General features: G+C 56.3%; 6 protein-coding genes across 6 annotated transcripts; 3 read left to right on the forward strand and 3 right to left on the reverse strand.

Annotated features, from left to right (window-relative positions):
* Nucleotides 1–769: 769 nt before the first annotated feature.
* Nucleotides 770–1113, forward strand: UV8b_02885 (uncharacterized protein; the record flags this gene model as incomplete). Its single annotated transcript, XM_043140383.1, has 2 exons — nucleotides 770–880; nucleotides 949–1113. 2 exons carry the CDS (start codon nucleotides 770–772, stop codon nucleotides 1111–1113), a joined length of 276 nt encoding a protein of 91 aa, XP_042996317.1.
* An 886-nt stretch (nucleotides 1114–1999) lies between these two features.
* On the forward strand, nucleotides 2000–3969 carry UV8b_02886 (uncharacterized protein; the record flags this gene model as incomplete). Its single annotated transcript, XM_043140384.1, has 7 exons — nucleotides 2000–2020; nucleotides 2118–2138; nucleotides 2294–2576; nucleotides 2660–3050; nucleotides 3190–3436; nucleotides 3528–3648; nucleotides 3950–3969. 7 exons carry the CDS (start codon nucleotides 2000–2002, stop codon nucleotides 3967–3969), a joined length of 1104 nt encoding a protein of 367 aa, XP_042996318.1.
* A 1627-nt stretch (nucleotides 3970–5596) lies between these two features.
* Nucleotides 5597–10264, reverse strand: UV8b_02887 (uncharacterized protein; the record flags this gene model as incomplete). The annotated part of the gene is made up of 3 exons (XM_043140385.1): nucleotides 5597–6088; nucleotides 6163–6389; nucleotides 6499–10264. 3 exons carry the CDS (start codon nucleotides 10262–10264, stop codon nucleotides 5597–5599), a joined length of 4485 nt encoding a protein of 1494 aa, XP_042996319.1.
* A 2301-nt stretch (nucleotides 10265–12565) lies between these two features.
* On the forward strand, nucleotides 12566–13520 carry UV8b_02888 (uncharacterized protein; the record flags this gene model as incomplete). Its single annotated transcript, XM_043140386.1, has 4 exons — nucleotides 12566–12694; nucleotides 12768–13063; nucleotides 13155–13178; nucleotides 13229–13520. 4 exons carry the CDS (start codon nucleotides 12566–12568, stop codon nucleotides 13518–13520), a joined length of 741 nt encoding a protein of 246 aa, XP_042996320.1.
* A 134-nt stretch (nucleotides 13521–13654) lies between these two features.
* On the reverse strand, nucleotides 13655–14744 carry UV8b_02889 (uncharacterized protein; the record flags this gene model as incomplete). The annotated part of the gene is made up of 2 exons (XM_043140387.1): nucleotides 13655–14049; nucleotides 14213–14744. The coding sequence occupies 2 exons, from the start codon at nucleotides 14742–14744 to the stop codon at nucleotides 13655–13657; spliced, it is 927 nt and encodes a 308-aa protein (XP_042996321.1).
* A 712-nt stretch (nucleotides 14745–15456) lies between these two features.
* Nucleotides 15457–18159, reverse strand: UV8b_02890 (uncharacterized protein; the record flags this gene model as incomplete). The annotated part of the gene is made up of 2 exons (XM_043140388.1): nucleotides 15457–17981; nucleotides 18126–18159. The coding sequence occupies 2 exons, from the start codon at nucleotides 18157–18159 to the stop codon at nucleotides 15457–15459; spliced, it is 2559 nt and encodes an 852-aa protein (XP_042996322.1).
* Nucleotides 18160–19127: the final 968 nt, after the last annotated feature.

A 19127-nucleotide genomic window follows, 5' to 3' on the forward strand; every position in this document is an offset into this window, starting at 1 on the left:
TCAGCTTCATCAGCTTCAGCAACCGGCGATGGCGCCAAAGATAGGCATGGCACAGCAGAAGTCGTTTAGCAGTCCAGACGAATCCGATTTGGACCGGACATGGCCCCCAACACCACCAGGGAACCCTTCCCCCTCACGGCGATCAATTTCCGCCAGAGGCAAATAACACGAGCCGACCAGGCCCGTTTATTGGGCAGCAAGACAAGTCTTGTAAGCATGTACTCCGACCTGCGAGGGGTGCTGGGAGGCCAAGAAGTACGGAGTACGGAGTATGGAGTCTGGACTGCGGACGTGTATAAACGGCAACATGGGACGCGCCCAACCGATGGCCGATAGGGTGCATGTCCTACCTAGCAAACAACAGGCCCCGGTGTCCGGACAAGTTCCAGTTGGTCAGCTCTATGTGAACCCTTGACGGTTGTCTCTCAAACCCATGTCGGGCAGACTTTGTCCAGGACAGGCGTCTCGCGGGATGGACAAGACGTCCAGGCTTCGTTGATGACGAGACGGGGTTTGGGTCTTGGGGGTTTTGGGGGCTTTGGGGGTTTTGGGGAGAATTTTTTTTTTTTGGCAGTACTGGGAAAGCCTGGCGCTTGATTGCCTGTTCGGAACACCGAAAAGGGAAACAAGGAAGAGCAAAAAATTAAAAAGGCCCGGGTGTTGGTCAAGGCTGGCCTGACGGCTTAGAAAACACAAACACACGAGCAGAGAGCAAGATTTCCATCATTTTCAACTCCGTCCTCCGAAGGTTGGTCGGCAGTTTTCGGCCATGCAGGTCATCAACGGCGCGGTGTCGACGGAGGAAGATGCATGCGCTCCAGATTCGAGCCTCGTCGTGATTGTGACGGAAAAGCACAAGCCTGGTGGAATGGCAAGGAGAGTGAAGGACTCGGCAGTCACTGGCTGGAGGATGACGGCCCAACTGTGACTGTCGGATGACGTCTTCAGCCGTTTGTGTTTGACCTGGAGTCGAGGTCTAATCAAGGTGCCGCCGGGAAGCACCGGCTGCTGGATGGAAATGGCGCAACGGCAGAGGATGGGGATCCAGCGGACGTTTCCGTCCCTATCACGGATGCAGTTGACGCAAAATGGTGTTGGTGCTCTGGAGTATGATGATGATGTCGTCTGGTTCTTTCAGACCAGACGGTCCGTGACTCGTTCGTTACATGGCCCGTCTCAGGGCAGCCAGCGCGGCCCAGGCCTCTTGGCAGAGGGCAGCAGACCAGTTTGACGCCTAGTGGTCCGGTGCTACTGTCTAGGTACATGTACCTACGGAGTAGATAGGCGCAAGTATTGACCTATGCGGAGGCCACTCCCCATAAAAGCTGACCATTGGGGACCCGGCTGCCATACAACCATTGGTATATACAGTGTGTATTGACGCCAGGTGCCAACAGGTACATGGACCTATTGTTTCGGTAGCAAAATTCCATGGTCACGTACCTACCTTAGGTACCTATACAGTATCCTACAGCCAGCTGCCTGCTATGGCTTCTTCCTACGTTGCTCTCCAGTCATCAATCAATCAATCGATCGATCAACCAATCAACCAATCACCCACTCGTCACCAGGCTCTTTATTCAATTGTCAGTTCGGTAATGGTATACGGAGTACAAGCTGGGCGACTGACTGCGACAAGACACAAGACGGCGTCGTCCGTGCATGTCAATAGCTGTGCGCAGTTACTTTGCTCCGTCCCCAGTGCCCCAGTACCCGCTGACCAGTCAGCACCGAGTATTCCAAGAAAAATCAGAAGCTTACATGTACCTGTACCCCACCAACCCCACCAACCCCACCATCAATCAATCATCAGCTCACACGGCCGGCCGACTCGGGCTCAATTCAATATTGGTTTGGTTTTCGTCAACGTCAATCGCCTTCTTTTTTGGCACAACGCGCCCAAGTTGCTTCCCCCGTCGTGTGGATATAGAGCCGTCGGTGCCACAAGCTTCTTCCGCATATAGAAAGAGACAGCTGGGAGCTCCAGCCGCCGTCAAAAATGTCCACAACCGTGGAAAAGGTGCGTCATACCCGCCTGTCGCAAGCGGATCAGTCGTACGTGAAGTGAACATGGAGCGTTGCTCCGCAAAGTGCTGACTTGCTTCTGAAAACCATAGATCAAGGAGATTGAGGCCGAGGTACGTGTTTTGATTCCGAGGCCCGCCGTCGACTCCTTGTTTAAGCGAAAGTCGAGCACCCAACCCACATACACCAGGCCGGCTCAGCGCTGCACGCCCTTTGCATGGCCCGTCAACAAAAGATGATTCCTAACGACTGGACATGGTGCGAATAGATGGCCAGGACGCAAAAGAATAAAGCCACGTCGTTCCATCTAGGTCAACTCAAAGCCAAGCTAGCCAAGCTCAAGCGTGAACTGCTCACCCCCAGCGGCGGAGGCGGCGGAGGCGGCGCCGGTTTCGACGTTGCCAGAACCGGGGTTGCCAGCATAGGATTCATCGGGTTTCCCTCGGTAGGGAAAAGCACGCTGATGAGCCACCTGACGGGACAGCATTCCGAGGCAGCGGCCTACGAGTTTACTACACTGACGTCCGTTCCCGGTCAAGTCATGTACAACGGTGAGCGCCCCCCCCAAAACAATCCGTCGACCGAAGGGAAGCGGGACCTTGTCCAGCCCGCCACGGTGGCTGATTCCACATAGGCGCGCCGCTGCAGATGATCGATTTACCTGGCATTATCGAGGGCGCCAAAGACGGCCGCGGTCGAGGCCGGCAAGTCATTGCCGTGGCCAAGACATGCCACCTTATATTCATCGTGCTCGACGTCAATAAACCCTTGACCGACAAACGCGTCATCGAATCCGAACTAGAAGGCTTCGGTATCCGGATCAACAAGGAACCCCCCAACATCACCTTCAGAAAAAAGGACAAGGGCGGCCTCAACATCACAAGCACGGTTCCTTTGACGCACATTGACAACGACGAGATCAAGGCGGTCATGAGCGAGTACAGGATAAACTCGGCTGACATCACAATACGCTGCGACGCCACCGTCGATGACTTGATTGACGTTTTGGAAGCCAAGAGCCGAGCGTAAGATGACTTGATTTCAGTCCCCGTCTTCGTCTTCGTCTACCCTTCTTTTGCCCCGTAGCCTGCCGGCCGGGGACCCTCGGGCGCTGGTGGCAGATGGTGGCAGATTTTCCGTGTCGGCTAACCGCGATCCTTGCAGTTATATCCCTGTTGTATACTGTCTCAACAAGATTGATTCCATCAGCATCGAGGAGCTGGACCTGCTGTACCGAATACCCAACTCTGTCCCCATTAGCTCGGAACACGGTTGGAACATTGATGAGTTGATGGAAGCCATGTGGGACAAGCTCAACCTCAAGCGTGTCTATACCAAGCCCAAGGGCCGGGCACCAGACTACTCGGCCCCCGTGGTGCTCCGGTCAAACCGTTGCACCGTTGAAGATTTCGTACGTCATTCTCCCCACCAGCGAGCGACCCGAGAAGGGAGGTGCAACGGAGTACGTCGTCACTGACTGGATTCTGCCGACGGGCATCTAGTGTAATGCGATCCATCGAAGTATAGTGGAACAGTTCAAAGGAGCCATTGTGTATGGCAAGTCCGTGAAGCATCAGCCGCAACGGGTCGGGCTGGCCCACGAGCTGGAAGATGAGGACGTTGGTGAGCGCGAGCGTTTTTCCTTTCCTTGCCCTGCCTTCTCTCCCTCCATTGATTTCAGCATGGATTGCTCGCACAACCCCCTGAACACACCACGGCAATCAGCAGAGACCTGCAGCCGGGGCAGGGGAAGCATCCCCGTGCGTCAGAAGCGGGCATCTGCGTTACCACTGGCCTAGTGCCAATCGTTTTCGCCCTGGCTTTTTCAGCTCTGTCAACGGGCTATTCCGGTCACCGTCACGTCACGTCCCGTCACGTCACGTCACGTCACGTCAAGGTGGCCATGGCTAACCTTGGGAACCAGTCACCATTATCAAGCGATGATTTTCACCACCGACCATGGCTGGTGGGCAGAGTCGCCGGGCTAGCGACTGGGGTGTTGGAAGCCACAACGGGCGAATGGTGTGGGCGACATTTCAACAACGGCTGCAGGCTCCTACCTTGACGTTGGACAAGCTCGCCGTGAGACGTGACTGGTATATTTGGGACGGAGAGGACTCCGTACCGTACCGTACGGTGCTGGAGGTAGCATTTGTCCGCTCTGTTTGCCGAGTTGTCCTAGTTTTTTTTTTCTTTTCTTTTTTTTTCTCGCCAAGTACTGCCAGGTAGAGCTGATCTAACCCAGACTGGGACTCACTTACGGAGCTTTTTTTTTTTTTTTTTTTTTTTGTTTTATCTTGCATCCCCCCCCCCTTTTCGTTCATTTTCATTTTCATTTTATTTTCTTTCCTCATTTTTTTTTTTTTTTTTTTGCTAAATCCTTTCTTCGTCTCGTGATGGATTTATGGCCTTTGCTAGACCGCGGTTCTACCATTCACATTTATGTCGCGCTGAGAGGAGCACGGGAATCAATAATCATCAAGCTACGCAGCGCAAGGAGGAGAAAAAAAAATCATCACATCGTCTGCCACCGAGCCGGCTTTGTTTCTTTGCCCAGCATCGCTTGGGTCGGCCTCGACGGTCGGCCTGGCGTCCCTCCCACAACTGCTTTGCTGCTGGATTGCCACGCATTCAGGAGTCAGGAGTCGGGAGTCGGGAGACGGCACCCTTTGAAGCCCAGGTCAGGTCCGACGAGCGCACCCCCCTGGCTAAAATTGATCGTCATCCACGGGGCAGGCACCGGGTTGGTCAAGACATGCCCGATCTGGCCTGCATTTTGGACATGTATATGTACACTTTGCGCCAGGTAGACCTAGTAGGGGCATCATCTCGCTCAGAACCTGAACGCATCGTATCGTCAAAAAATAACGCCTCGACCGTATGCTTTCCGCTTCCTTTTGCCGACAGAGCAAATCGTCTGTGACCACGGGACTATCGCACCTCGTCAAGTTGAGCAAGACCATCCAAAAAAAAGAAGAGGAGACAAGAGAGGAGAAAGGAAGAAAAAAAAGGAAGAAAAAAGAAAGAAAAACAAGAAGCCACAAGAAGGCGGCCTAGGAAGAGCGGCAGACCCGTGGCGAGTCGGCCAAATCTTCAGATATCCCAATTCCGGTCATCATGTAGCCCGTAACCCCGTAAAATGATGCGCCCCGAGGACCTGCCCCCCTTCCGATTCCTAGTCGTGGCTCAAACCACGATTCCCATAGCTACAACGGAGCGTCTTGTTAGAAAAGCGAATAGAAAAAAGAAATAAAAAAAAAAAAGGAACCAAAAAAAGTGGGGAGCGTGTTGCATCACGGGATGAACAAGAATATAAAACGGCAAGAAGAAGAAGAAGAAGCTAAAGTCGGCGTGGTAGATGGGGAGTTGGTTTATCTTTTTTTTTTTTTTTTTCGTTCTTCTTTCCTTTTTCTTTTCCTTCGTGGTAACGGGTGTACAATGAGTCTATGCAGAGAATAATGACCTTGTCCGTATCGTATTTTGTCGTCGAAGCTATTCATTTAATCTGTTTGCGTTGCATCAAGTCTGGAAGCCGGCCAGGACCTCGGGAACCCCTGTACAAGAATCACGTCTAGGATGTATCGTGGATGCCGTTGACTTTGGCGCCGTTCGCGTACCCGTTTGCCAGGCTGATACTCGCATTGGACGCGTTGGGCATCGTGTGCACCATCGGAGACGAATCGAGTCCGTTTGTCAGCGACGGCGTCTGCAAGCTCTTGATCAGGTGCTCTAGGCCCTGCTCTAGGCAAATGCGCTCGTAGTCCGGGTCGTCGGGGAGCACCTGCACAAGGCCTCGCCTCGGAACTCGCTTTTCCGGAAAAGGAGTCTTGCTCGTCTTATGGCTGGTCGGCAGGTCTTCCCCGACCATGCTGCCGTTCATGTAATACTTGCTGCGCGGCGCAAAGCCGTGGAAACGGTCGGCATCAGGGTCTTGTTTCCATTTATGAGTCGTCTTCCAGCCAACCAGCTGTGCTTCGTTTTCCAGCAGCTCGCGATATTCCACTGCGAGTCGAACGTTGCGGAGGTGAGGAATGTTGGGGACCGTATAGAGGAAGTCGGACAGCTGCAAAAAACACCCCAAGTTCAGTATCCTTCAAAGACGCGCAAAACATGACAAACCCAGCTAGCGAATCGTACCTTTACAAAAAACATATCCAGGGCTGCAAACTTCTCCCATGCAGACACCTTGAGTCGTTGTTTCGTTTGAAAGTCCAGGCGGGAAGGCTCGACGTCACCATAGTATCCAGGGAGCTGTCGTCCAAGCTCCCACAACTTTTCCGACAATAAAGAGTACCGTGGCCATTCAGTTCGCCAAATCGTCGTCTTGGCAAGAAGCGAGACCGGAGCTCGTTCCCAAGCGGTATCTGCACGGTAAAAGAAAAAAAAAAAAGAGAGAGAAAAAAAGAAAGAAAGAAAGAAAATGAATCAGTCGTTTACGCCCTTAGTTTCTGCTTATATCAGATCGCCACGTACATCTGGAAAGATCCAAGTCTTTTTCACCAAGAAGCAAGGCAACATGAGTGTTCAGAACCCATTGCTCTCGACCCTCGGGAGTACCGGTCGCCGCTGGCCGGATCGTATCATACCGAATACCGAGCATGCTCTTGAATTTCTCCGTGATTGAGCCCGTCTTGGGACCAGGGTGCGTATCGAGCCAGCGCAGGAGCGGCGGGAGCTTCTCTAAGCGAGCTTGTTCTTGTTCTTCGCGAATTCGTCGTAGTTCGGCTTCTCGTGCTGCTCGTTTGCGTTCCATTTCTTCCCGATGGGCGCGTTCACGTCGCTCCCGTTCTTTCCTTTCCTCAGCTTCTCGTTGTCGACGGGCCTCCTCGGCCGCCTCTCGTTCCAGCTCTTCCTTGCGGAGACGCTCCTCTTCCATCCTCCTCTTCTCTTCTTCAATCCGCCTCTTCTTTTCCTCCTCTTCCTTCCTCCTCTTCTCTTCTTCGATCCGCCTCTTCTTTTCCTCCTCTTCCTTCCTCCTCTTCTCTTCTTCCAGTCGCTGTCTCCTCTCTTCCTCTTCACGCCGAGCTGCTTTGTAGCGTTCGCGTTCTTCTTGTTCCTTGCGCTTTCTGGATTCCTCTTCCAGGCGCTTCCGCTGCTTCTCTTCCTCTGCCTTTTTAACCTCCGCCTCCTTCTGCCTCTTGGCTTCCTCAGCCGCCGCACGTCTCCGGTTTTCCTCATCCCTCTTCGCGGCGTCCTCTTCGGCCTCTCGTCTCTTCACCTTGTCGCTCTCGCTGGTCCCTTTTCCAACCTCTTCGGATCGTGCCGTCTTTGCCGGTTCCAAGTCCGGCATGGGGATATCGACATCTTCCGATTTGACATTGATGGACTTTTCACCGACCCCTGTCTGGGCACTCTGAGCGGTGAGCTTGGTATCCGAGTCACGCTTCGAGTGTTCGTCACGATCCTTGTGGTGCGTTGATGCAGCAGGCTTGACAGAGCCGTCCCGCGACGAGTTGGACTTGCGCGGTCGGCCGTCTTCTGACGACGGTCGTTTCTGGCGGCTTTCCTGGCCTTCCATGTCGAGTCGGCGTCTCTTGATGGGAGCGTCGCTGCTCTCCTTGTCGACGTCGCTCGGACGGTCGGGTGTCACACTTGATCTAGGCCGCTTAGAGGTTCCGTCGCCAGAGGGCCAGTCCTTCGTTTCATCCCTTTTGAGAGCCTTGGCCCTGTCATGGTATTTCTCGGACGGCCTGAGCTTTTCCGAACCGTCGTCATTCTTAGGGTCGCGCGGGCTTGACGGTTCCTTGTGAGACGAGGTCCGCCTTTGCTTGTCGCGTTCACCTCTGAGCTCTCCCTTGGACACGAGCTTTCGTCTGGGCTTCGCCGTCTCGCCCTCGGAAGACATGGCAGCAATATCAGACTCGACGCGCCTGGGCTTGTGTGGCTTGTGAGATGGGGCGGGGGAGACCTCCCGATCCGAAATGCCCGAATACTCTTTCCTCAGTCGTCCCGGTTGTCTCTTTTGAGCCTCGTCATCGCCCTTGTTGGTAATCGAGCCCGACCTCTTCTTCTCTGTCGGACTGCCCAGCTTTTGGGGCTTCTTTTTCGGTTCGATATCCCTAGAAGGACTTGACAACCGTCGCTTCGAGGCCCTGAAGTCCTCCTTTTGATCATCACGCCGGAACGTTCTCTCGCGATCGCGGCGCCCTCCCGGAGACTTGGCCTTCAGCAAGTCCTTGTGGGATCGTTTGTATTCATCGTAGGCATTCTTCAGCAAATGTTCCTCCTCTTTCCAATTCGTTCCCTGCCGTCTTCGGGCAATCTCGTAGTATGTTTCTCCCTTGAACCGGCGGGTCGGGTCGAACCCCTGTTGCTCAAGAAGCAGCTCGACCACCTTGATGTTTTCTTGACCTATTGCCGCGAGAATTGGCGTAGCAAACTCTGCGGGGAGAGAAGCCACCGGACCAGGGTCGGCGTTTGCGCCGCCCAAGCCCAGCAGGAGCTGGATCACCAAATCATGGCCTCCTCTCGCCGCGGCTACCATGGATTCCGGATCGTCATACCCCTCCTTGACCTGCAGAATACGAGCTACAGTTTCCTCATCACCACGTCCCGCAGCTTGTCGTAGAGTCTTGTCGTCCAGGGGCATGTACAGAAGATCGTTTCTGGTCTTGGTGGAGCGAACGGTTCCCGTTCTTCTGCCCGTACCAACGGGGGCGCCGGCTGCTGGTGATTGCCGAGGGCTTTCGGGGGCATGGGTGGTGTCCCTGGCGTCATGGTTGTCGGTATGGGAATGTTGGTCTTCTGATGTCCTGCGCCTCTCGCCAGCTCGCTTCTTGGCCTCCAGCAGAGCTGAGCGAATTTCGTCAGCATTGTCGGTTTCATCGCTAACACGGTCGATGGGTTCTTCTCCGTTCACGTTGGCCTTGCGAGGGTTTACGCCAGCATCAAGGAGGAGCTTGACCACGCCAAGGTGGCCATTGTCTACTGCATCAAGCAAAGGTGTGTCTTTGTCATAATTGACACAGTCCAAATTGCAGCCGGCTTCAATAAGGAGCCTCACGAGGTCCTCGCAGCCATTAATTGCGGCAATCTGAAGTGGAGTGTTTCCTGCATAATCCGCGACGTTCAGATCCTCTGGTCTCTCGCGAAGCCTTTGCTTTGCTCCTTCATATTCTCCGCGGGCACATGCGCGGGCCAAAAGAGTCTGGCCATGGGCGTCAAGATGCTTTTTGTGAGGGCCCATCTTTGCCGGCGAAATGTTGGAATCTGCTGAAGCCAGGGTGGCAAGGGAGCGTATTTTGGAGCTCTGGGGATGCGGGCTACCACAGGTAGAAGACGAGTCGGATTGGTAATCGGTGGATTGAAGTGGAAGAGGCAGGCGCTGCTTCTTGTTGCCCGGCCCGTTGGAGGACGAGGAGTGGGATGGAAGCTGTGTGGAAGTGCTTCGTCGATGCTGCCGTGGTAAGGGTGAGATGGATCTGTTTCGATTATCATGCTTAGCATGAGACAATCGGGAGTCCTTGGGTCTGCCACTGTCGTATCCAACGCTTGTGGTGCGTTGACGGCGCGCTTTTCGAAGGTCCGCTTCGTCGTCAGACTCGATCTTTGAGGCTTTGCGTTTGTGTAGTGATGGTCGCTCACAAGACTTTAAACTATCACGTAAAGATGCCTTGGATGATGTTTTACGGGCGGAGGGCTCCGAGTCGTCCGAGGGGGATGATGAGAGAGCAGCGTCCGACTTTCGCCTGCGGCTGGGATTATGGTTCTGATTTTGATGCTGGTGAGATGGAGAGGCCGGTGCAGAGCTCAAGCCACTGGAAGCAGCGTCCTTGTTGCGAGGCGGACGGTCCTTGTCGACGGAAGAAGCAGCAGAAACGGAAGGAAGTTTCTTCCTGGCGCTTTCTTCCGGGCGGCTGCCATGAACAGACCTGTCGACATGGCGCGGTCTCTCCCCGTTGCTGTTGGCGTCGTGGCCTTTGGCAACATGGCCATCGCTCTCGCTCTTGTCCTCTTGCCTCACCTTGCGGGCCTTGGATGGTGAGTGACCGTCCTTGCCGGGCAGAACAATGGTCTCGGCATCGGAGTCGCGGTCGGCAGGTGCATCATCGGGAGGGGCTGTCGGGTAATGAAGGTCATCGGCAGAAGTCCTCTTGACGGCAGGGTCTTTGGACAAGATGGAAACGTTCGCAGTCAGCGGAGATTTGGGCTTCTTCTCGTTTTCAGAGCAAGGTCGCCGCTGCGGAGCGTCCACAGCAGGCGTCGTTTGGTCCGACTCGGCGGCATTCTGCGCATCCATATCATTTACTGGCCAAGGTAGACGGCGAATAGAACCATCCTGTAAGAATGAGATGGGGGGCGTCGACGGAAAACGACAAGACTTGACAGAGGCGACAGGATGTTTCTTTGACTCGGGCGCGTTGTTCGATGGAATCAGAGAAAATGCTTGACGGGTGAGATGGATCTAACGAGGATGGGCAGCAACAGTGCAGCCCCCTACCAAGGGCTTCTCCAAGAAAGAGCCGGAGATTGTTTGGCGGCACCACCACGCAGCGATAATAAAATTTAGAGAAAAAAAAAGAAGAAAAAAAGAAGAAAAAAAAACCGGTAAGGGTACCGACTCGGAGCGATGATGAAGAGCTTATGACCCGGCTCTTGACAAGGTGAAGGTGAACGGGACGCTGGAGGGGGGCGACGCCTCGCAGGACAAGATTTATTATTCTATTTTATCTTGATGTTTCCGGAAAGGGAGGGAAAGGACGTTTGGGTGTGAGGGTGGTGCTGGGTGGTTGGCGGCGACGATGGTGGCGAAGGAGAATAGGGTCCTGGGTCCTGGTGGATAAGTAGGACTACTCCGTACAGTAGGAAGAATGGAAGCTCAGCACTAGGCAAATCAATTGCCATGGATGAGAACAGCGATGAGGGGGGGGGGGGGCGGAGACCTAACAATACTGGACTAGCAGCCCCCCCCCCAGCCAATAGCTGAGTGTTGAGAGTCGCCGCCGACTGGCTAGGAGGAGGTTAGCAAGCATTGATGACTTGGTGCTGAGGCTGGGTTGATTGAGGCTGGGGTTGATTGAGGCTGGGGTTGATTGAGGCTGGTTGATTGAGGCTGGGTTGAGTCTGGGCTGAGGCTGCTGGTTACTTGCTTGATACGTACATGTACCAACCAGACCGTGTGTGCTGCTTGCGGTGGGGGAAAGACTTGGGGGGGTTTTTGGGGCTGGCAAACCTTGCGAGGCCGCACAACTTGCCACCCAGACTCGCTGATTCTCCCACAACAACACCGCCGCCATCATGCAACATTGAATCTTGCAGCATTTATCGTTGCTGCTGACGGCTGATGGCTGATGTACATACGGAGCACGGAACACGGGGCACGGAGCACTCAGCACTCAGCAGCCCCCTCTTCTGCACCACTCTTTGGCGACCTCAAACACTGGACACTGGACACTGGACACTGGACACTGGACACTGGACACTGGCAGCACAGCACCTCTGGTACGATAGGGCTCATTCAACCCACCTTGTCGACGCCGGATTGAGACGTGGAGAGAAGAGTTTTGGATTCGGAAAGGGCTGGGAGGAGGGGGAGGATCTGGGCCTCGGCTGTCGGACTGTCGGACTGTCGTGCCGTCAGAATCCAGATGACTGTGTTCCGTGGCATACGGACTCGGGACTACAGAGTCTGCCTGGTGCGCATCATATCATGCAAAGGAGCAGGCCTCGTTTGGGGCTGCTTTCAACAATGTTGGAACTCGGCCTGCCGTCTCCGTCTCCTTCCAAAACATGTTGCTAACCTCGAAGTGAGTTGCGAAGTGAGTTGCAAGGGGGGGGGGGGGGGGCACATGATGGAGCCATGATGAGTTCAAATGTGGGGCCTTTTTTTGGAGCAAAAAGTTCTCTGCCGTGGTCACAGGCCGCCTTCTTGATTGGCCGCAATCGTAAGATGAGCCGAGCAAGTTTTCGGCGGTCAGCGAAGTCACTCCGTACCTACCCAGCCTGCCTGGGAGGGGAGATACCTTGGCCCCTTCCAGCCGGGGCCTCCCTGCCAAGCTCCGCTCCGCTGCCTTGGCTCGCACTCGAAGCCACGCAAAGCCGCACCAAGCCACACGGAGCCGTGCTTGCCCCAGGCCACCAATCCAGGCCACCGATCCAGACCACCAATCCCGTTGGCTCTAGATGGCTTCGCAATGCCCAACTTCCAACCTTTCATACTCCGCCCGCGGACGTTCTCTCCATCTTCCCTCAAACAGCTGAAACCTATCCCTCCAAACTTCCCACGAGGGCCATGTGCGACGGCCCATTGCCCTCTGCTGCAGTTGAATCGCAGCGACACAGAAAATCTCGGGGATCCAACTCCCGCCATCTGAACCATCGCAATTGCACAAAACGACGGTTGATTGTCAATCCTCTCCCCAGCACCAAGCAGCTTTGCGCAACGGAGAAGCTTCCTCAAAGCCGCATACTGGTCTGCACTCCACAACACAAGTCAGCATTCTGATTCCACAACCCGCCTCGGAACGGTTGCCTCTTCAATAGGTTCCCCTGCAGCCTTGTTTCCGGAAGCCTCCCCCCTCCCTCCCCCAAATCGTCTAGCATGGAATCGATCGACCATTTCTCCCTGCCGCGAGATCTTGAGCTCACCAAAATCCAAGGTCTGCCCTCGACTGCATATTATATTCCCAACTTCGTCAGCCAGCAAGAGGAACGTGTGCTCCTCGACAAAGTGAGCCTGGCCAAACTCGCAGCGCTTTGTCATGTCATGTCATGTTGCTAACATCTGACATGGCCGCACACAGATCGCCACCGCTCCCAAACCACGCTGGAAACAGCTTACTCGTCGCAGGCTGCAAACTTGGCCATCCGATCTCATCCGGGACAGATTGCTCGACGCACCTCTACCTCGTTGGCTTGAGGAACCAGTCGTGTCCCGAATCCTGTCCCTGTCTTGCAGTGCCTCCATCCCAGATGACGACCACACGATTGAACAGGCCATTACTTTGCCGCATCACATTTTTGCACGAAGCCCGCATCAGAGGCCCAACCATGTCCTTGTCAACGAGTATTCTCCCGGAGTTGGCATCATGGCTCACAAGTTAAGTATTTGACTTTTTTTTTTTTTTTTTTTTTTTTTTTGTTTGGTTGACGTAGAATGGCGGGAAAAATCCAAAGCTCATCCGACACAGGATGGCAGCGCGTATTGGCCTGTCGTATGCACAGTCAGTCTTGGGTCTAGCCTCTGTCTGAACTTGCATCGTAGCATGGACGACGGTGCCCTTGACCCAACCCCCGTGTGGAGGATTCTTCAGGAACCCCGTAGCCTTCTCATCACCGCAGATGACCTCTACACTGCCTACCTGCATGGAATTGCCGATGCAGACGAGGATGTCGACTTGTCTCCAGATACCATAGTAAATTGGTCGTTGCTACGGGACCCTCTGCAGTACGCTCAAGGACGTAACCACCGACAGACCCGCACCAGCCTGACGTACAGGGATGTCCTCAAGGTGTCCAAGATGGGCAACAGGCTCGACACGATGTTCAAACGCTAGAGTATTGGTCGAGGGCAGGAGAGCAGGAGGGCAGCGGGTTGTCGGGAGACGGGTCTGGTTTTCCTCTTGTTCTATATACTACTCGGTAGGCTGCGACCAAAACCCCCAAGTCGTGAAGTCGTGCCCCCAAGCCCTCAGAAGACGCCCGGGATCATTCGCCACCTGCTGGCCACCTTGCTCGCCCCAAACTTGCCCGCGTACCATTGCTTGGTGCCTGCTGCCGTGACCCCCAGGTTGACGGCGACAAAGGACACGCCACACAATATCGTGCGGTTGAAGAGTTGACCTGGCGGGGCGGCCGCGCAGGAAATGGCCAGGTAGAGGACACACTCGCAGGTATAATGCGGGCAAACAAGGTACCGAAACATGCCCTTGCTGGGAAGCGTGTACTTTTGCAGGCTCGCCAAGTATCTGTGGCACTGGTTCTGCTTGAACCACGCGGCTGCAAAGACGGCCAGTGCCAGAGAAACCCGCGGCGTCAGCGGGGAGACGGGATCGGGGAAATGCCGCCAAGACTCGACGATGGCCTCTTGATGACGGGACGGGTCAGCGCTCTTGTCAGTTTCACGCTCGCCAAGGCCCAGCAGGCACAGCAGGCACGGCAGGCACGGCAAAGCAAAAGCAGCGCATTTCGGAATGGCAGCCCAGCCGAGGAAGAAAGAAAGTAAGCGGGCGAGCAAAGCAAGGCTTACCAGATCCCTCGATCCACACCGACACGCTCATGGCGGCGTAAAAGGCCAGGCCGACCGCCCAGTGCACAATCCACATGGGCGTCTTGCCCGGCTTGATGACGACGAGGCACTCGAGCAGCCGCCTCGAGCCCTGCGCCGCCATCATCAGCCACGCCAGGCAGACCCGGCCCAGCTCCACGGACGGCTGCCCCGACGACCTCCGCGCCTGGGCCTCGGCCACCAGCGCCATGACGCGTCCGCGCGACGCGTACTGCCAGGCCCAGAGGGCGGAGAGGCCGACGGACCCGAGGTAAAAGTGCCAGAACCACGAATGCGGCACCTGGCCGCACGAGGCGACGGCGTCCACCGCGGACCTCGCTGGCGACGACCGCGGGTCCGCGCCGCGTCGCCGGGGCCCGTAGTCCATCAGCAGGCCGCGCACATGGCGCGGCAGGAGGCTCAGCGAGAGGACGCTCGCGGCGGCGACGAGGAACGCGGTCCGGCAGAGGGCTGACGGGGCCGTCTCGGCCAGGGCATGCTCGAGCCGGCGCATTTCTCTGCGTTTGAGGGGGCGATCCGGTGTGTTGTCGGGGGAGCTGGCGAGGTTGTGTGCTGGACAGGACAGGACAGGACAGGGCGCGGGAAGTGCGGGAAGTGGACGTGGTTGGGTTGCATGAATAAACGAACCCTGGCTGTGTGCTCGGTACAGTATGTAGCTTGTTGGACCGGGGTGGGGATGGTGACTACTTACTGAGGTAGGTTTGCGAACGCAGTGCTTTTGTAATTGATTATTTATTTATTCCCCCCCCTATTTACGAGCAATCGATTGCGCTGCTCGCGTTGCCCTTGTGTCGCTGTCCCTTGGACGCGCGTAGACGTGGGATTTTTCGTGACCAAGCTTGAATGTGTCGAGGGCTGCAAGCTTGGAAGCCAGAGCAGGCGACGGATGCCATCAAATGCAGACCACGCAAAAGAGGTCGTTGTGACACTATAGATCTGTTGCTGGACACGGGGACGGACAAGGATGCGGGTGGGAAGCATTTCAATACAATAGTCAAACAGGAACGAACAGCCAAGTAGAACGGAATAACAACAACAACAACAACAACAACAACAACAACAACAACAGTTAATAGTAGTAGTAGTAAGTCCAGGTATAAATACATCAAGAGAATCCAATCCAAAGCCCCCAGCCTCTGGTAGCCTTTTTTTTTCTTTTTTCCCCCCTTTTCCCAGCACTACTGGCTTTCCCCAGCGCTACTGGCTTAGCAGCCAGGCCAAGCCTTGCACTTGTCCTCGCCATCAACCCACCGGTTGACGCGTACACAGTCCTTGTATTGCTTGTCGCAGCGCGCAATCGCCCAGCTGGGCTGGTTGCCGCCCCAGCCCCAGCAGTCGAAGCTGTCGGATCCTGGCTCGAGCCAGACGCCCGCGTGGTCGGAACCCGCAGAGGCGCAGGACTCGGAATCCGAGCCCCTGGACGCAGGCCGTCGCTTGGAACCGTCCCACCGGTCGAATGATTCGCCGGCTCGCCTGTGAAAGCCGTTCTTCCAGCCTAGAGTTTCGCAGCCCTTGCTGTAGGTGTCGACGCATTGGCGGTGCTGCTCCTCGCAGGCCTCGGTGCACACGCTCGGCCACGCGGGCCATGGGAAGCCGGGGCAGTCGTGGCTGTCGGCCTCGGTGTAAAACTTGAACGGCTTCTCGTCGAACTCGTCCTCGCAGTCGTTGCAGCCCACGACGGGCAACGGGATGCCTCCGACGGGCTTGCCGGGACCGTAGCCGTACTTCTCGTTGGCTGGCTGGGTGCAGATGTTGGTGGGCTGGGGCCGGCACGACGCCGCGGGTTTGGTCGTGGTCGGCGCAGCAGGCGTCTTGGATGTGGCAGGGCACGGGTACACCGTGGTGCTGCTGCTGGGCGGGTTGCTGGGAGCGTTTCCGTCACCGCCGTGATGCTTGTTCCAGCAGTCCCATTTGCCGCAGCTCCCGCTCGGGCAAGAAGTCTGGCAGTAGCTGTCGATGAAGAAACACCAGGCCTTGAACTTGAAGCAGTCGACCGAACCAGGCCAGCCGGCATTCTTGAAGCAGGAGCTGACTTGCTGGTGACAGGTCTTTTGGGCATGGCGGCAGCCCTTCTTGTCGTTCCAGTGAGGCAGAGGAGGTGCGCACCAGTTGCCGCACTGCCACTCGCACTTGGGGGGCACAGTCACGGGAGAAGTGCACAGACCGCCCGTCGTAGGAGACGTTGTGGTCGTGGTAGGCTTCTCGGTAGTGGGGAGTGGCCCGGTAGCCGTTGTATAAGGTTTGCCGGTGGATGTAGTTTCGTCACCTGTTGGCCGAGTCTTGGTGTCGTGGCTGGGCTGTTGAGCGGTCGGCGTTGCATACCCAGGACCCGAAGAAGTCTCGGCAGGGCCGGTGGTAGTTGGATATGCAGGTCCTGTAGGAGTGGTCTCGGCCGGCCCGGTGGTACTTGTATCCTCTGGGCCCGTGGTCGTGCTCTCAGCAGGCCCGGTGGTAGTTGTATCCTCTGGTCCCGTCGTGGTGGTCTCAGCCGGCGCGGTGGTGGTTGGATACCCAGGTCCCGTCGTGGTGGTCTCGGCAGGGCCGGTCGTCCTTGTATCTCCTAGGCACGTAGTCGTGCTCTCAGCAGGCCCGGTGGTAGTTGTATCCTCTGGTCCCGTCGTGGTGGTCTCAGCCGGCGCGGTGGTGGTTGGATACCCAGGTCCCGTCGTGGTGGTCTCGGCAGGGCCGGTCGTCCTTGTATCTCCTAGGCACGTAGTCGTGCTCTCAGCAGGCCCGGTGGTAGTTGTTGGATACCCAGGGCCTGAAGAAGTGGTCTCGGCGGGCCCGGTGGTAGTTGTTGTATCCTCTGGTCCCGTCGTGGTGGTCTCAGCCGGCGCGGTGGTGGTTGGATACCCAGGTCCCGTCGTGGTGGTCCCAGCAGGGCCGGTGGTGCTTGTATCCTCCGGTCCCGTAGTGGTGGTCTCGGCGGGCCCGGTGGTAGTTGGATACCCAGGTCCCGAGAAAGTAGTCTCGGCAGGCTCAGTGGCAGTTGTCGACAACCCAGGCCCCGAAGAAGTAGTCTCGGCAGGCCCAGCAGTAGTTGTTGAATACCGAGGTCCCGTCGTGGTAGTCTCGGCCGGCTTGGTGGTGCTTGTATATCCCGGTCCAGTCGTGGTGGTCTCGGCAGGCTTGGTGGAAGCAGTGCTCTCAACAGGTTTTGTCGTCTCCGCAGTGGTGGCAGGAGGCAAAGCCGTGGTAGTCGCACCATGGTGAGCATCACAAGGCTCAAGAGACTCGAGGTCCTTGGCAACCCACAAGCTCAGACGGGAGCGCCCACCGCAAGTGGCGGAAGAATCCCCCTGGCACGGCATATCGCACTGGGCATTGTCCGCCTTGGCGGTATCGTTGGCGAGCACCACGCCACACCAGCACTCCTTGCCGAACTCGGTGCCGGCAAAGGGGTAGCCCTGCTTCTCGCAGGCAGCGAGGCACTTTTTCGTGGTAAAGGTTGCGGCGTCCAGGGCGAGGGGGTAAGACAGCGTACGACCCAGGTGGGACTCGTCAGTGTAGCAGCCGAGGGACTTGTAATCTTGGACAGTGACCTCGTTGGGAGCCTTGGGGAACGTGGGATCCTGCCAGACAGATAGGGTGTTGTCGCCACCACACTTCTCGGTCTTGTTCCCGCTGCAGGGAAAGGAGCACTTGGACTCGTCGAGCTGGGGACCATTGACCGTGGCGCCGCAGTAACAGACGCCGTAGTACTCAAGACCAGCATAGCGGAAGCCGTTTCCTATCGCCGCCACGCGGGGTCAGCAGTGCAAATGTAGGTAGGGGGGGGGGGGGGGGGGAGGGGAAGAAATCGAGCCATGTACGGCTAGAGAGGTACGGGAGTAGTTGTCGACGGAATTGGAGCCGGACCAGCTTTGCCGCCTACCTTTGCACTCGGCCACACACTGTTCGACTGTCATGTTCGTCTGGTCGAGACGAGAATGAAAGACCAGAGCATTTGGGCTACCGTCTTGGAAACAACCAGAATACACAAAGGGCTTGAAGGGCTCGACACAGGGAGGCAGTTCAATGTTCCATGCCTGAGAAAGAGGAAGAGAAACCAAGGCAACCGTGGCCAAGGCAGCTCGGTGTAGGAACATGCTTGACCCAAGGCGAGCACAAGAGGCGCAGGTTTCTGGGAGACGAGATGTATTCAGGGAAAAGACAATAGTCCAATGAACCGTGCCGTACCGCCCTCTGCAAAGCAAGGAGCACGGAGGGCTTGGAGAGCGTGTGCTTGGCTTTCAGATGGCGAGAACGGGGTGAGAGAATGTCGGGATGATATCCATATATACGCGTACTGATTACGAGTGTGTAGGCCGGATATGCCCACGGGCATCCTGGTCGCCTCGGTGTCCATCTAGCACGATGAGGAAGTCGAAGGTTGGAATAGCAAACATGACAAAGATGCACTGCTGAACGGCATGTTGCGTATCCCGGTTGAGCTGTGTCACGACGACTCAACCAACCCCCCCATGGCAACCCCGACCGACCGGGTACAGAGCCCAGGCGAGTTGTAATCACAAGACTCAAGTCGCAGTCAAAGCCCATGGCTGTGGATTCATACCATCAAGCTTACTTCTGCAGCAGACGTCGAACAACGTCAGCCAGGCCAGGCCGGCAGGCATTGCAGGAACGGACTGAAGTCGGTCGAACCACGACATGAAGTCGCACTTGGTCCGGCCAGCAGCCAATGGTGGACACTTGGACAAAGGCCATCAACAAGGTTGCCTCTCGGGCGTATGGCCTTTAACCGGTGAACGGCACGGTGAAAGCGCGGTGGTGAGATGGGAATCGAGCAAGGACACCCATGTTCGTCCATGTCGGGACGCGAAATTAGTGACCATGTATGCATGCATGAGCCGTTCAGCTCAGCTACGGTTCCGGA

The sequence above is a fragment of the Ustilaginoidea virens genome, chromosome 2, assembly GCF_000687475.1.
Source record: "Ustilaginoidea virens chromosome 2, complete sequence".
NCBI classification, from domain to species: domain Eukaryota; kingdom Fungi; phylum Ascomycota; class Sordariomycetes; order Hypocreales; family Clavicipitaceae; genus Ustilaginoidea; species Ustilaginoidea virens.